Source organism: Drosophila ficusphila, unplaced genomic scaffold (genome assembly GCF_018152265.1).
Source record: "Drosophila ficusphila isolate 14025-0441.05 unplaced genomic scaffold, ASM1815226v1 contig_436, whole genome shotgun sequence".
Classification (NCBI taxonomy): domain Eukaryota; kingdom Metazoa; phylum Arthropoda; class Insecta; order Diptera; family Drosophilidae; genus Drosophila; species Drosophila ficusphila.
In genome coordinates, this window is record NW_025064352.1 from 1,513,354 (window position 1) to 1,529,938 (window position 16,585).

The window sequence follows — 16,585 nt, forward strand, 5'->3', positions numbered from 1 at the left end:
GCGATCGAGATTCAGTTTTGGGTTTCGGTTTCAGTTTTTGCTACGATCCCCAGGCGAAACGTTGTTCGCCAAACTCGCGGAATTCGGATCGGTTTCTCGGATCGAAAGAAATAAAAGCAGCAAGCTGAAACCGTATACTTAATACGCGTGTGTGTCGCTCAAAAAACAAGAAAAAATATAAATAAACAAAACTACATGCTACGTCAGAAGACTACAAACAAAAGATATGAACGCAGCGCTGACGTCGCCGCCAAGGTTCGAATCAGATATAATATTATTTTTTTCGTTTTCGTTTTTTTTTTTTTTTTTCGCCCATTTTTGTGTTGTTTTTGATAAGTTTACAACTTTACAACTGTTGTTGTGAGTTCTGTTTTTTTTTTTTTATTTTGTGTGGTTTTTTTGCGAAGTGATTTGCGTGCACTTCAAGGGGAGGAGAACTGCATTCGAGGCCCTCGCTCTCTTTCCGATCAGCAGTGCCTTGAGTTTGCCGCTCTCGAAGTGAACGTTCCGATGTGGAAACCTTAGACACATGTCGAATTACACAAGCCAATCCCAGCCAGACTAAATCGGCTTTAAGTCATAAGGCGTAAGAACTCGTAAATTTAATGCAATCCCGCAGAGGAAACGGAAGGAGGACGTAGTTGTATTTTCGGATCGATATAATGAGCTCGCGTCGATCTGGTTTCGTCCTGGACGCCAAGTCCATGGGCTTGGATCCCTCGAGACCGCCTTCACCATCACCACCGACGCAATTGCCGGCTTTCAAGCAAAATTGTGTGGAGACGCAGCAGTCGGATATGAATACCAAGCAGCTGGAGAGGGAGGAATCATCCATTGAGGCATCTGGACATGCCCAGTGCAATTCCAGCATGGAGTCGATGTCCACCGATTACTACCGCTGCCTCATCAAAAAACTACGAGACGACACTGGCGATGCTGCCGATGTGAATTTCGAGCTGAACAACATATTTCTCAAGCGGCTGGACGAGATTGACTGCCTGGACGGGCAATCCGGGGATGCAATGGTGAGCAGTTAGGTAATTCAGGGGGTAAATCAGATCACTTTTCGATAATAGAAATTAAATATGATTTGAGAGTAAATTATTTATAATAGCCTTAATAATTACATAAATTCTAAGCTTCTTTTTTCGAAAAAAAGTTAAAAGGAATATAAATCCATACCCGATTTCTTTTAAACTTCTAGTATACCTCCCAACTGCGTTTGGTGACATACCAGGAGTGGGTGGACTTCCTGCTGAACGTAAACAGCGTCATCCTTGGCAACATGTCCGACTTGGAGGAGGAGGGCCTACGGCAAGATCATGAACTGCTTTCAGTCGGTCCAAGGAGAGCAGCAACAGGCGATCGAGGAGAATCGCAAGCTGCGGAAGGACATGTGTTCGATTATTAAGTTTGTGCAGAATGCCTACCACCGCGGTCATTGGGACAAGGAGGGCATATCCCTGGAGACCCTGAGCGTCAACCAGATGCTCGGCTTGGGAACCAATCAGACTTTACCGGAAAGTGAAAGCGAGAAGGTAGGACAAAGACCCTTGAAGGAAATGGGGAGCGGCGATTTCAAGTCTCAGAGCTCCAATTCCCGTAAAGATAAAAGCCCTGCATATAAATGTTCCCCTTGATTTCGTTAATTTATTTTTGTTTAATAAACTTGTGTACTTCGTTTGCTATTAATTATTGCGTGTTTTTAATTGGAGCCTTGCTTTATTACAGATGGGCGAGTGCATGAAGTCCCTGGTCAACGAAATGGCTGCCAAACATGACGAGGTATTGCATTTAAAGTCCCAAATTTGTGCCTTGGATGAAGCAGTCGTCACCGCCACGCAAAAGTTGCTTCTCAAAGACCAGGCAATAGCTCAGCTTCATCAGCAGGTAAGATATCATCGATTAAAGAAAGATATGTTCAACAAAATTTGACTTTATAACAAGTGCGTCACGTTGAGGTAATAGTTTAAAAAAACATCTGGAGAGCTAATGACGTCGATCAATATTAGGCTGAGTTTATAAATAGAGTAATTAAAATATTCTACGTCTGCTCAAGCGATTTTCTTATCATTTAATCGCCTGTTGGGCCGACCGATAGGAAATCCGATCAGCTTACGCTTTTGTAGCATGTCAAATTAATACGAACAATTTCAATGTAGTCAAATCTATTGCCCTTCCAATTTTTTTTACAATAAATTTGTTTTTAACATAGCTGAAGGAGATGAACGAAAGCATTTCCAACATGTCGGAGGATACTCCATGCGAAGGTCCTTCGGCGAATGCCATTAAAGATGTGAAACAAGATCAGATGATTAAGGAGTGCGTCAGCAATACGATAACCGTAGATACTATAACAAACGATCTGCTGGAAAACCTCTCAATGCAGGACTCCCAGGAAAGCGAAATGCTGCGGATACTGAACGAGGAACTGAACGATTTCTTCGAGCTGCACAGCAAACAGGAATACCCGGCCATGGAACGTAGTCGGAAACGTCTTTCCTGCTTTTTCGAAAAAATAGTAAGGGATCTTCTAAATCTTCAAAAATACTTCCTTTCATTTACCCATGATATTTTAGAAATCCGAGCGTGATGATGCCGTTGAAAAACTGGAAAGCATTCGTAGTTATCTGAGGATCCTACAGACAGACCAGGACCTACTCAGCTTAAGCACTATAAGTTTTGAGACAGGCTGCGGTGATCCTGACTACCAGGTTTTAGAAGCCCTACGAAGACGTCTCAATACCCTTTGCCAAAATAACCGGGAATTGCACGGAAAATGCCAGCGGCTGGATACCGAGTCAAAAAGTTCGTATTCCTGATTTTCAAAACGTTGGAGTATCGCTATAACTTTGGGAAAAGTCAAAATTTCAGAGCTTGAAGCTAAGATTGAATTGGAGTGCGGCTATAATCAGAAGAGTGCCGAAATTCTGAAGGAGATTGCCGACCTAATTTGTAAGATGGTGGGTATAGACTTTTTTTGTAAAACAACATTTAATTTAATTAAAACATTCTCTGTAGCGTTCCACGGAATTCTCATATGATGAAATCTACGATGAATCCTTGACGGAAAACCCCTTTTGTATGGCCCTCACGGAAATCCTGGAGGCGAGATCTGTGCAGGTGGAGAGTCAAATGGTGTGTGTGAGTATTTGACGGTTTCGATTACCCCGCAATTAGGCAATTCCAATAAACCCGGTTGTCATATCAAATGCAGAAAAGCGATACGAAAACACCTACCCAAACAAGGGAGCCATCCAGAGCCACCAAAATACCCACAGCCACGTCAAAAACAAAGTCAACAACTAAACCTTCAACTAAACCAACGACAAGTAAAACTCCAACAACGAAAACAACCACAAAATCCAGGACCTCCAAGTAACTATGTCACTTGTTGACCCTCCTAAACATTTAGCCTAAGCTAAGCCAAGTTAAGTGTAGTTAAGTAGAGCTTAAAGTTCGTCAAAGTTGAAAACTTATTTATCACCGAAATAGTTCCCGCCAAAAACTAAAAGAAGATAATACTTCTATATCATGGAATGTTTGTTTATGTACACAAAGCAACTGAAAACTATCTGGCTAAAACAAAGTCAGTAGCTCATTCAAAAGGGGATTGAAAAACTAGAACAATTATCTTTAAGCAGAAATGTTAGATTAATTAATCTCGGAATCCCTTAAAATTCCATTTTGACTTCTTAAGTATACATTCTTTAAGGCTTAAATAAAGCTTGTATCCTTAAGTACATTGCTAAAATTTATGACTATGCCTCTGGCTGAAATATAGTTTTTTTTTTTCGCACATAGAATTCTCTTATGTGGTAAATGACATTCGCCTTCGCGAAGGAAGCCATATATATACTTATATTGTTTTTATATACTCATCCTGGCTGGAATGACAACAAACGTTGTTGCCATTCGAGTCGTCTGATTTATTTACCCATATTTTTTGCCTGGGAGCAAAGTAAGAGATCCATTACACTCCCCTTTTTCGGGTTCTTTGTCTACATTCGACAAATACAAATCGCTCGCGAATGTGTTTATTGTGGAAACTCGGCTGTATGTTCAACTGCAATTGCCCAGAGAGGGAGTACCACCTGGCCCCCATCCAGATTTACCATCTCCCCAGGAACTGGCGAATCGGAAATAGGTTTCGTGTTATTTATTTACCCACAATCGACACGCGAGGCAGGCGAGTAGTGATATGCATATCGATGAGAGCCGCGGGGATTGGGCAAAGGACTCGAGTGACGAGAGCTGCTCGTGATCCTCGTGAGCAAAGCGCCTAGGATTCAATAACGTAGTTTTTTTTTAAGAATCTAGAACTTAATCAGAGCCAATAACTAGAGTGGCTCCAATATCCAATTTTCATAATCTGCAAGATTTAATTTAAATCAATGTCTCCACCAAAGATTTTATTCGTTTAATATAATCGGTGATTGAGTTAGGTAAAAATTAATTTAAAATATTTAAATATGAGTTTATGTATAAGTATTTATATTATAAATATTTTTGGGGTATTTTTTGAGTTTCAATAGTCTTCCTCACGAGATCATCTCCTTGTTGAACTGCTGGGTGCAAAATCAAACACAACTCGGCAGGACGCTTTAGTCAAGGGGTCGTCGGCGCTGGGAACCGGAGTAGTTCGCTTCAGAATCCTGTCATCCGTCGGCGGTTGCTGTTTAGTCGCGTGAAACAAATCAAGGAAGCGCCAGGAATCGGCATCGGGAATATCGCACTATATCCTCGCTGCTGAGCCCCCGCAATAAAAGCTGACGATTTACGACCCCTAATTAGTCGCCCACGCGCCCAACCAACCAATTTCAAATTTTTTCCCCCGCGAAAAACGAAAGGAAAAGCGTGCAATTAGCGAGGAACTTTTCCGCTCAAAACGCGAGGCCAAAAGTTGGCCAAAAGTGCAAATTGTTTTCGAGTGTTTCGAAGGGGAGGAGAGCGAAAATATAGTGAACAGTGCAAAACTGTAAATGTGCAAATTGAGCCAGTGAAAAGGTGTGGAAAACTGATGCGCGGGGGCTGCTTAATGGGTTTAACGACAGACAAGGAATTATAACAATTCATTGCCCCCGTCTTAATCGATTTTCACATTTTCCCCCGGGGCTATCAATTTCGTACTGCTGCACCCCCCCGCTCCATAATAATATGCCTTTAAAAGTGTTTTAAGTGCGCGGTGCCACGCTTTCCCCATCAACCCCTCTCCATCGAGAAGAATAGCCTATCCAAGAGTCGAGACAGACGATATTATTTGCTGCCGCCCGCGGCAACTTTATTTTCAAATCGTGTCAAACAGTCGAGCCCGCGCAAATAATAATATCTATAAAACTGGGGGATGCACCCCCCCGGTCTTCGCCAGCAAACTTGTGTTGCCAAAGTGCCAAAGAAACGAAACTTTGAAACCCGAAACCTTGCCACCTACGGCTTCGAATTGGTTTTATTTTCGTGACAAACTTTTAATAGCAATATTATTGAAATGAAATGAAACGGTAATGAAGTCGAAATTCGTCTGGGTTATGCGAGATATATTTCTAAGGCCGACACGAAGGCTTCGTTTCCAAGCATTCGACACCGAAACCGATTTAAATACAGAGATATATAGACGAATCGAAAATTGACAACCGACAGGTGATTCCGTGCGCCGATTTTTGGGCAATTAGTTACCGATTTTTGACTTGCCATGGTAAGCTTGTTCCATTCGGGTTTTCGACAACAGTTGTCCTACTTCCATTCTTGATTTAAATTTGTAGAACACAGAGGCCAGCTCCTCCGATTGCCCCCATCGCCAGCAGTTGGAGCACACGCTGCTCCACTGCCAAAGCCAGTCGGAAATCCTCCAGGCCACACGCGATAATTACCTCAGCATTATCGATGAGTTCAAGCGCGATCTCGAGGAGCTGACCGAACAGGTGGAGCAGCAGCAACAGCAGCAGCAGAACACTCACACCAGCCAATCCTGCCCAGAACCAGAACTCCACTTTGTGGACTCCCCGCGGATCAACTGCGAACTGCAGATACAAGTTGGCCCAAAAATATTTATATGCTTAAATATATAAATTTAATTAGTTATGGTTTCTTCTTAATATTTTTGAACAGAATGAAAAACTTGCCTGCCAAATCGAAAGACTGCAGGGAAATTTAAAGGATCGAGATGACCAGATTAATCAGCTGCAGTCCATGATAAGGACATACTCCGATTTTAGCGAAAACAATAGACTCAAAGGAGAGATACACGAACTTAAAAAGAGGAATTGTGAGTTACTATCAGTAACATATTTAAATCTACAACTTATAATACTCATAATTTACAAAATGCTGGTTTGAATGTTTAATGATAAATGTTATTTGTTGATTTTATTTAATGTTTTTTTTTCAATATTAAAAATCAATTTTCCTAGGTGATCTATCCCGAAAGGTGCGAGAAATGACTGGCATGGTGAACACCCAAGAAGAGCAGCGCGTGACACTGTGCACCAAGTACGAGGGCCTGTTGGAAAGCTTCGAGGGGCAGTGTGAGGAACTAAATGGAGCCAAAAAGAAAGTGCAGAGCCTGCAATCGCGACTGGAGCAGTTGGAGCAACTCCAGGATGAGCTGAGAACGGAGGTGAGTTTTAGCGCTGTAACATCTTTAATAAATTAGTTAAATGGTTTCATCGTTTTCAGCGTAAAATGCTGCGGGAAGAGGTGATCTGTCTCAAGGATAAGGAGGCCGTTTCAGCAGGTCGCGAGCGGGCACTTAATGATCAACTGAAGAACAGCCAACAGGATGTGGGCAGGAATCGCCTTCTGGTTCGGGACATGCAGGGTCAATTGCAGCAGTCGGACGCCGAGCACCGCGAAAAGGTTAAGAAACTGGAGGCGACCATTGAAAATTATCGGGATCAGATGAAATGTCTTGTCATCAAGGTCCAGGATATGCAGACACGGCTAAAGTAGGTAGATCGTTCGGGATGGAGTGCATCCATATAAGAGCAGCTGCCATCTATTTTCTTCTCGGTAGTCAGCAGGCAGAGGTTAACGAGCAGCAGAAGCAGATCATCGAATCCTTTCGAAAGTGGAAGGAAGCGCAGCTTAGAGCCGACGAGGCGACGCGGCAGTGTGCTAAACAGGCTGAGGACCACATTCAAATGCTGCAGGAGGAGAATCAAACCCTGGTCGAGGACTACCGTACCCTCTTCCGGGATCATTCACTCCTAGAAACGGAGATGCGCCGAGTCAAACAGGCGGTCAACTACGTATCGAGTTCATCGATGGGATATCCACCTCAGACGACTGCTGGCCGTATGATTTCCGAGGCGGGAAACGATGTAAGTCGGAGTTAAATAAATTAGTGGTAACATATTTTATTTAGTCACTAAACTTCAAGATTATTGATTAACAAACATTAATATTCTATGTGTGTTTTCATTTAATGTCCTCATAATTTTACCGAATTGGATTACCATTGGACCGGGCAGCTGACATAAAATGTGTATCTTATATCATGTCTTACTTATCCTGTGACTTCCGCAGATGGCAAGACGCCTGCAGGACCTGACCAGCACTTCCCAGCGTATTTCCAACCAGAACAGGACACTTAACGATCAGTTCTGCGGCCCGACAACATTGCAAAGACCAACAAGAATAGGCAACCCAGTTGCCAATTCCACCATGAGACCCACCCGAAACCCGGAAGATCTGGCGGAAGAGTAACCAACAATCCTATAGAATCCTAGGAATGTCAAGCCCCCTCCCTCCGTCCATTTCAATTCTGTTCACAACCCAAATTCCTAGGCCAACATTTTTGAGGCGCGTAATTTGTAAATTATCTTTGTAAATTGTGGTAGAAAATAAAAAACCAAGTGCTTGTGTAGCCGTTGTTGTTTTTGTGCTGTTTACAATGGTTATCACACAAATCATTTCTCACTAAAATCTTCTTGTCTTTTAAGTTAGCCTTTATGCGTTTAAAGGTAATTGTTATTTATTACACATATTTTTTAAATTTTAAAACAAAGGTTCAACATTTTTATATCTCAAAGATTATATAGTTTTGGTTATACCCCTATTTCCCCTCATCTTGTTGAATTAGTTTGGCTCTTTCACTTATTGCTATCAGAGCCATTTTGATTTGGGTCCTTTTCTTGATGCTCTCCTCGCGCAGGACATCGGACTGCTTAGTAAGGATCTTGACACGGGTGTCGCTGAAGCGTTCTGCCTCTGGAATGGACATTTCCAAGTAAATATCCTTGCCCACGTTGACCAGAATGCTATCCATATTTCGAACACGAGCCTGCATAAAAATGTTGCTCCCGATGTTCACCTGCGTTTTATACCCCTCCGGTAAATGAGTGTCGAAGGTCTGGAGGGTGTTCTTCAGTTGCACATACTCCATAATCTCCTCATTGAACTCATTGATGCACTTTTCGAGCTGGCGAAGATCCTCTTTTAGGACTTCATTGATAAACTCTTCAATCTGTGTTATTCGCGCCTGATTTGCAGCTTGACTAGAAATAATATTATGTCATTTAAGATGTTTAACATAAGAGTTTAATGCGTACTCCTGCATCTTTTGGGTCATTGAGCTGCTGCTGGAATCTATTTGCATTTTAAATTACCCAAATTTTTGTAAACTAACCGGTAACAAACTTTAAAATATGTTGTTTACTTTTGCTTCTTCTTTTAAATCAGCAGGGAAATGGTGATGTCGATAAACAGCAGTTGTGGCGAAATAGCTATTTTAAAGTCAAATCTACCAATTACGTGAATATTTATTAGCTAAAAGATAACATTTTTTGTTTACTATTCACCCCGACTTTAAAATGGCATGCCTTTTAACATTTGTAATCACATTTTTAAACTTTTAATTTCTAAATTTAAAAGTTTTGAAACGATAATCGCTGTGTTCAATTTTTTAACACGTAGATATTCCTAATTTGCTGAAGGGGGACATTAACGATATTTTCCAGGCAAAAGTTAGTACTTTTAAGTCGCCACAAGTTGGCAGCGCATATCACAACATTTGCTTTCGCGCTAATTTTTTTTCCTAACAATCCAAAAATGTCGCTTAAAAAGGCCCTTGACGATTGCCTGATTGATTTCGATCGATGTGTGCTGGTCACTGATCTTCTTGAGGAGTATAAACTGCCCTACAAGGAGGTGGCCGAAGAGCTGGAAGCATATATCAAAAAACAAGAGCCGGCGACAAAGTTTAAAAAGAGATTCTTGGTTCATGGAAAGCGTAGAACGCAGGAAACATCTTCTGGCGAAGAACTTTACACCGTGGTGCAGGAGAGCAAGCTGAACGATTGGATATCCAAAGTTCAAGATGCTGAGACCAAGCTGTACAGCGTGGAAATCGCAGGTGGCTCCAAATCCCCGGCTGCAATATTTAAGCCCATGCAGCATTTGGAGGTGAAGTTGTCCAAGGTGGAGCAGCGGCCTGGAGCGGGCAAGACGGCTCCCACTACAAATGGGGCGCCACTTACCAATGGCTCTTCCAAGTCGCAGGTGTCCAAAACGGAAACCGCCAAGTCTTCAGTTAAGATAGAACCCTCAAAAACTTCGGTCAAGACGGAGCCATCCAAGTCAGAGGTCAAAAAATCAGCAGACAGCAAGGAAAACCCCTCTCCGGAAACTAAGAAAACCTCACCCAAAGAGCAGGACTCGAAAACTAAGCCCGCAGCCGCTAAAAAAGGCAGCATAAATAGCTTCTTCACAGCAGCTGCCAGCAAACCAAAGGATGTCAAGGCTACGCCCAGCAAATCGGCTGCCAGCACGATGGAAAACTTCTTCAAGAAGCAACCACCAGGAGCCAAGAAGTCACCATCCGAGAAAAAAGAAACAAATGCTGCAGCCAAGCAAGATTCACTCAAAAAAGAATCACCAAATAAGAAATCCCCAAGTCCCACCAAAAAGCCATTAGCGGCAAACACCTCCGTTCAACTTTTTGATGCGGAGAGCGCAGAATCATCCGACGAGGAGGAGAAGTTAGACAAGCTGCGACGCAACGTGATCGGATCGGACGACGAATGCGATCAGAAGAAACCTGCCACCTCCAAGCGGCGACGCATCAGCGACTCGGAAGATGAGGAGCAGCCTCCCAAAAAGTCCGCTGAACAGGAAGTAGTCGCAATAGACGATGAAATGGACACGGAACCAGCCAACGAAACTTATCTGGACGAAGAAGGCTTTGTCATTACCCAAAGGAAACCAAATAAATCCCAGCCCGTCAAGAAAAAGGTTTCTCCCAAAGCAGCAGCCCCTGCCAACAAAAAGAAATCGCCACCTTCAGCGGCGAAAACTGGAAAGGATGCGCCTAAAACCAAACAGGCTGGCATCATGAGCTTCTTTGCCAAGAAGTAAATAAAAGCATGAACGATTTTTGCTGAATGTTATGCTCTTAGAAGTAAAAACTTATTTTGTTTTTAATAAACTTATTTATGCGTCAAAATAGTGAGTGATCTAAATAATCAAAAAACGTATTTCAAACTCTTCGACTAAGGGGTAAAATAAATATGCAAGGATTTAGAGTAATTAAAAACACAGTTTCTATGTTAAAAAGAATTTATTGCATTTGTTTATAGCTACTAGAAGTTGTTTGAGTATCTTGTTTGTAATTTGTATTATTTATTTTTATAGAATCGCGTGTCTGATTGTGTGGGCGTGTCGGTGTGAATTTTGCCTGGCCTATGCTTTATCAGTGCGTGTTATGTTCGTTTTCGATTCTCGATCGAAACTCTTCGTTATCTTTACCGTATTTCAAAACACTTTAAAAAATTAAGGCGAGGTTTGAAAAACACTTGTTCGTTCATATAATTCGAATATTCATTAATTTAAATTGTTCATTTGTTGTCTTGTTGTTTTGTTTCTGCAGTGATTGCGTTTGATTCCTATCTGATTTTTAAGCATTAAAAGCTTACAGTCAGGCTGCCCGATGGCAAGCAAATACATATGTAAGTGATTGAGTAAGGGTTCGTCTTGGGGTGGATAAAACAATTTGTCGTGTTTCTGGCAAACAATCGAGATCAGTGGCTACGCTTAGGTAGAAGCTTCTCAGAAGCTAAAATAATGCTTACACTTAGATTTGCTTCGGCCTATCTACCGATTATGTTGTCCATTTCGGGTGACCCACTGTCTGATTACTAGGATTCAATATTTCAGGTTCAGATTTGATTTTAATTTGACTACAGTTTAACGATTTCGAATTCCGACAAACATTCAGTGGGCCATCCCAAGCGGTTACAATTGTAGCTTTATTAATTCATAGATATTGCTCGCGATGCAAAATGAAAAAGTCATTTGCTATTTAATCAATCAGTTAATCAATAATTTCCTAGGTGTGATATGAACATAATGTGTGCATGATATGACTCTCTACTAATATGATCGTTTTGATTTCTCTCGCACGCTACTTGCCTTGACTTAATCACCTAAATGAATGTAACATTCGTTTCGTACAATTTAATATCTCAGCACCATTTTTTTTTATAAATAGCACAAAGTATATATATGCATTTACGTTTTGTTTTTTGTATGGGTCAACAATAGAATTTTCCTAGAATTTGTGGGTGTTGGTTTCTTTTCTTTTCGCTACAGAGTAAAATATATCTAAGTTATTTAACTTTTCTCGTTTCATTGTTTCGTTTGTCATTTTAACTCTTTTCTAAACTTGCGTATCTACGACACTGCCATAGGACTCTTCAGCAAATTTGGGCGCAATATAATCCTCGTAGTAGTTGATGAATATATCCTTGAACTCATCGGCGATGAACTCCAAAGCGTTTAGCATTTGCATTAGCTCCCTATCGTTGCACTTGTAGTTGCTCAGCGCCATCACATCCCAGAAGTAGGCAAAGTATTTCACATACTCGATCGACTGTCCGCCGTATTGGGCCAACACGCTGGGCAGCACGGATCGCAGGATGGAGCCCAGTTTGTTGAACTCCCAGTCGTCCAGTACTGTGGCCCCCTCTTTTTGGTTGTCGCAGTTGTTAGAGGTAGGAGGATCAGACAGAGAAATAGAGATCAGAAGTGAAAGTTTACAAGAGAATACAGGAGCAGAAAATGTTACAATACAACAATCTAATTTTGGTTCAAAAACTAATTGTCGAATTCTAAAACTTGGATAGTATTCATTTTTAAATTTTTTAAGTATAATCGTAGAAAAAGAAATTAATTTAAAGATAAATGATACAATTTTGTATGCAGGAATTTAATTACAGAATTTAATATTTCTAGGAAAAGCTATCGAATTGATTTTGTCTATAAGTAGTTTCGATAGTTAGGATTTATAAAATGAAATTTTGGGTAGAAATTTGGGATAGGTGCGCAACCAAGAGAGAACAGTGAGCTGGCGATGAGCAAAAATCAAGTAAATGAAGCCCCTGGTCTTCATATTTAAGGACTTACCGCGGTGCACCATAAGACACTGCTCCAAAAGGAGTCTGGCCAGGGCCACCTTGCACTCGTGCAGATCCATCAGTTGATTCTCGGCGCGCTCGATGGCTGCGTACAGCTTGCAGCGCTCCTCGATCAGTTCACAATCGATGAGGGAAGTGGTGAAGGCCCAGAACCACTCCAGTTTCTGGGCCTCGCCGCAATGGGGACACAGGATCAGCTCGGCGCCACTGCACTCCGGCTGCGTGTACTCCTCGGAGAGCCACCAACGCAAATTCGTGGCATGCGGCAGGTCGTTGGGTGTGAAGATTTCCATGCACTTTGGGTTATCACAACGGTAGCGATGAAATTTGTGCTGCAGGGGGAAAGAAATCAAAAATGATTTTAGGATATTCCATTTTTTTTAAATTAACACAAGAAAATAATAATTTTGTAGCTTTTAAAGTTTTTTTTAGTGGCCTGACTTACGAACTGATCTTCCGAGTGCGAGTTATGGCAGGCATTACAATGACACCTGATGCCGCGGTCCTGGAGCTGCTTGCTGCGCTCCTCGCGCGGCAATTGCTGGAAGTTTCCGCCGGCAAAACAGTTGTAGATGCCGGATCCCGCCGGCAGATCCAGAAGGGCCAAGGCAGTCATCTTGCGGCCGGAGAACTTGGCGCAGATCGTAGAGGAACAACTGTGGCGGCACAAACTCAGTGTTTCCGGGTACACGGAGTACGAGACGACGGCCACCTCGCCGGCCAGCAGATGGAGATGACCCTCCTGGAGGCGCATGGGTGCGGCCCACAGCTGGAACTCGTTGAGCGGCGAGAAGACGTGTGGATCAGCGGGCAGGACGAAGGATCGACAGGCGGTGAGCGAACGGTGGCGCAACTGACCAATGTGTCGCATTAGCAGAGCGGCGCACAGAAGTTCCCATTCGGCACTCGACATCCTGGACGCCGTGGGCAGGCTCTTCTCCAGCTGGTCGAAGAACGTGGTGCACTTGCTTAGGTAAATGGCCAGTATATGAGCGGCGAGAGCCAACGCAATCACGGTGTCCGTCGGTCGCTCCTCCCTTAACCGCTCCAACCGCAACACAGCACTGTAGGCGATGTCCTGGCGCTCCTGCAGTCCGCCATTAATCGCAGACCAAAGCTTACTCAGCGTCGGCTTCTTCCGGCAGTGGCCCAACATCTCCGGCAGGCCCGTGATCATCATGCGAAAGGCCAGCTGCAGGAGTCGCGGCATTCCGAAGACCTCGCCGAAGGACTCAAACAGCTCGATCTGATGACCAAAGCACTCAACCGCATGGATCGCAGCGTGCTTGAAGCGGCACTGACGGGAACAATAGACCACCAGACGGTTGGAGCAGTAAATGCAGGGAAAAGGTATGAACTGGGTGATCCCGCAATAGTCGCACACCCGGCAATTTCCACTCGGCACCATGGCCATCGCCTCGGATTCGAAGATAAGTGCGTTTTTGGCCACCGCCCTAGTTGTGTGCAGTGACGAGGAGTTGTCCAACCAGGCTCTACAACATATATCAGTGTTATAAAAGAAGAATATATTGGATAGCTGGTGCTCCACTCACATTTCAAACGCTTTCGAGTCGTTGGTATCCAGATCGTCACCCGTTTGTACGGCCATCTCGAAGCGCTCCACCTTGAGCACCTCGCACTGGTGCCAGAGCTCATGGGTCCTCGCTTCGAACACCTGGTTCAGTTCAATGTGCAGGAGCTCGTGGAGATGCTCCTCGCAGAGCGCAAAGTTGCGCAGTTTTAAGGCACAGGCGGCTTGGCGCAGCTTAATCAATGGCAAATACTCCTCCGGATAGCCCAGATCCAGGGCGCACAGGCAGTCGTCGTAGGATTCCTGGAGAGATTCGAAGATAATTTTTATCAGTTGTTAATTTAATTCAGTTAAGAAATCTGTAGAAGTTTCTACTAAATTTTAAACTGCATTTAAGAAGGTAGATCTGTTAAATGCAGGAGAGGATTTTTTGGGACATGGACAGCTTACCGCATATAGGCCGCAATCGAAGAGGACCAGGGATCGATTGGCGTGGGCCAGGGCGGCTGCCAGCGTATTCCGTGCCGGAGCCAGGAAGATGGCCTCCGTGAAGAGATCGCTGGCTTTGAGCGGATGCCGCTCCTTGCGGTACGAATCGTTACCAGCCTCCCGCAGACGACGCGACTCCTCCTCCGACTTGAAGTGGCCCGTCTGGTGGCGCAGATGTTGAAACCATTTGAGTACGTGTGGTCTGTGCGATTTGGAAAAGGGGGCTTGGTTAATTATTCACGGCAAATGTCAAAACGAAGTGACCCAAATTCCGAGTTCGACAGCAAACAATGCTCCTTAACTTAAACGTACGAATGCATGCAATCGAAACATACCGCCGGGTACACTGGCCAAATTGCCCGAAAAAATTTGTAATTACACTGCAGTCTAGAATCTAGATCTGACTACTTAAAAGGGTTATAAGGTTAATACTTTAACTTTAACTATTTGTAAGTCACTAATGTACGAATGTTGTTATATTGTAATTTGTAGATTTTAATTGTATAATCAAAAAACTATTCCAGTGTGCAGAGGCACAAAATCAACTCCCACAAATTAAATTAATTTCATGGGGTAATTATGGATTTGCATAATAGCTCGGTTGGCCGCCCCTGGAACTTAACCCATATTGGGCCACTAGGCTAGGTGGACAACGCGACAAAGCTTTTTTGAATATGTTTTCGCCAAACTCGGTTAAATGGGGTGAGCCTAAATAACCAAATTTATATAAGCCTTAACCAACAACAACAATAATTTGGTTTAATAGATAGGTGTTTTGGATTTCCAAGACTATTTACTAGTTAAACCAATAAGTTGTTTTTTTACAAAATTAATTATTTAAAAATTTAGGCAAAATATATAAAATTTTGGATCGTTAGAAGGATTAAAAAATAAGTCAAATATTAGTTTAACTGTAAATAATAATAAACTTAAATATTTTTATAAGTTACTGGACATAAACTGTAAAATGTTTGTGAACATGTAAACAATTTGTATTATTGTGGTATTAGAAATACCGCAACATGGGTTAATTGTCATAGTCGTAACAGCCGTTTTGTTCACCTAAAATCCAGCACCGGGTCCTTGGTCGTGGTTGGGGACGAAATCCCCAGTCCGCCCACCGCCCCAACTAGATCCTCGTCCTCCTCGCCGTTTTCGGGACGCGAGAGCGGTGCCGCCGAGGTGCTGGGCACCAGGATGTCGCCATCCTCCAGGTCGCGGCTCAATTTCTGGCGCTGCACGGGCGTTAGGAGCAGGAGCAGCTGCAGCTCATCCTTGTAGAGCAGCTCGTCCGGATTGTGGTGCTTCAGCTGCTGGCCAATCAGGTCGCTAAGGGTAACAGCAGGTGGAGCGGGAGCGGTTGGAGCAGTGGAGGTGGTGCAACCGGAAACGGGAGCGGACGAGGAGGTGGAATTTGGAGCGGTGGCAGGTTTGTTGTTGTTGTTCACACGCGCAGAGGATGTGGAGGAGGCCATCACTTGGCGACTGGTGGCTGGTGCTTTTGGCTCGCTTTTTTCTGGTCTCGCGCACTCCTTCCGTTCAGTTGGCCATCTTGTCACTGCAGCGGCGGCAGTCCTGGCGAGTTATTGGCTATCAATTCGAATGCACAACGCCCCGACATCATTGACTAATAACGCTTGCTAAACTTTCACGAACTCCCGCACGTTGTGGCCTTCATATTGATTTTTTTAAACATCGACATCCGTGCTAGTGATGTGACACTTGTAACGGACTTATCGCGAAGGGTTGCACTACCCGAGTTCCCGTTATTTTGCATACGACTTAACCCTATCTTAGCGGGGTTTTACCCCTTTGAATTAAATTTAAACTTGCTTAGCAACAAAAAAACTGTTTTTAGAATACGTTTGATTTACCTGAAAAATTTAAATAGATTCAGTTTAACGTATAATAATTTTATAAAATATTTTAATTTTAATTCAAGTTTTAGGAAAATATATTTTTAAAATATTTTCAATTTTAAGTGCGTATTAAAAAGAATTTACTTGAACAAATTGGTTGGCATATTCTTTGTTTTATACTTAATATGTTATTTTATATTTGATTTATTTTTGTGTATTTAAAAATCCAATTTATATTAATATATATTATTTTTCTAATTTAAATTTTTTTTACAGAAAAACCACCCTACTTGTAAGTG

At 42.8% G+C, this 16,585-nt stretch overlaps 4 protein-coding genes across 5 annotated transcripts; 2 read left to right on the forward strand and 2 right to left on the reverse strand.

The window, feature by feature from the left end:
* Nucleotides 1–53: 53 nt before the first annotated feature.
* LOC108098441 (kinectin) lies at nucleotides 54–7,861 on the forward strand. The gene is given in 14 exon segments (XM_017201338.2): nucleotides 54–255; nucleotides 408–1,025; nucleotides 1,205–1,306; nucleotides 1,308–1,538; nucleotides 1,732–1,890; nucleotides 2,216–2,521; nucleotides 2,580–2,808; nucleotides 2,863–2,963; nucleotides 3,022–3,144; nucleotides 6,106–6,262; nucleotides 6,408–6,613; nucleotides 6,673–6,941; nucleotides 7,010–7,316; nucleotides 7,522–7,861. Coding segments are annotated over 13 exon segments (2,733 nt in total). The 5' UTR covers nucleotides 54–255; nucleotides 408–662; the 3' UTR covers nucleotides 7,702–7,861.
* Nucleotides 7,862–7,930: 69 nt separating this feature from the next.
* Nucleotides 7,931–8,680, reverse strand: LOC108098443 (protein UXT homolog). Its single transcript, XM_017201346.1, has 2 exons — nucleotides 8,547–8,680; nucleotides 7,931–8,492 (listed from the first exon to the last, which is right to left on the reverse strand). Exons 1-2 carry the CDS (start codon nucleotides 8,591–8,593, stop codon nucleotides 8,051–8,053), a joined length of 489 nt encoding a protein of 162 aa, XP_017056835.1. The 5' UTR covers nucleotides 8,594–8,680; the 3' UTR covers nucleotides 7,931–8,050.
* Nucleotides 8,681–8,886: 206 nt separating this feature from the next.
* On the forward strand, nucleotides 8,887–10,440 carry LOC108098448 (DNA polymerase delta subunit 3). The gene has a single exon (XM_017201352.2). It carries the CDS (start codon nucleotides 9,046–9,048, stop codon nucleotides 10,348–10,350), a length of 1,305 nt encoding a protein of 434 aa, XP_017056841.1. The 5' UTR covers nucleotides 8,887–9,045; the 3' UTR covers nucleotides 10,351–10,440.
* A 126-nt stretch (nucleotides 10,441–10,566) lies between these two features.
* LOC108098446 lies at nucleotides 10,567–16,135 on the reverse strand. Of its 2 annotated transcripts, none has more exons than XM_017201349.2 (6): nucleotides 15,490–16,134; nucleotides 14,389–14,629; nucleotides 13,961–14,241; nucleotides 12,853–13,900; nucleotides 12,397–12,739; nucleotides 10,567–11,958 (listed from the first exon to the last, which is right to left on the reverse strand). In XM_017201349.2, the coding sequence occupies exons 1-6, from the start codon at nucleotides 15,900–15,902 to the stop codon at nucleotides 11,651–11,653; spliced, it is 2,634 nt and encodes an 877-aa protein (XP_017056838.1). In that variant the 5' UTR covers nucleotides 15,903–16,134; the 3' UTR covers nucleotides 10,567–11,650. The 2 variants fall into 2 exon arrangements, with proteins under 2 accessions (XP_017056838.1, XP_017056839.1); XM_017201350.2 differs by lacking the exon at nucleotides 10,567–11,958 and adding an exon at nucleotides 11,968–12,337 and having other exon boundaries at nucleotides 15,490–16,135.
* Between the last annotated feature and the right edge of the window lie 450 nt (nucleotides 16,136–16,585).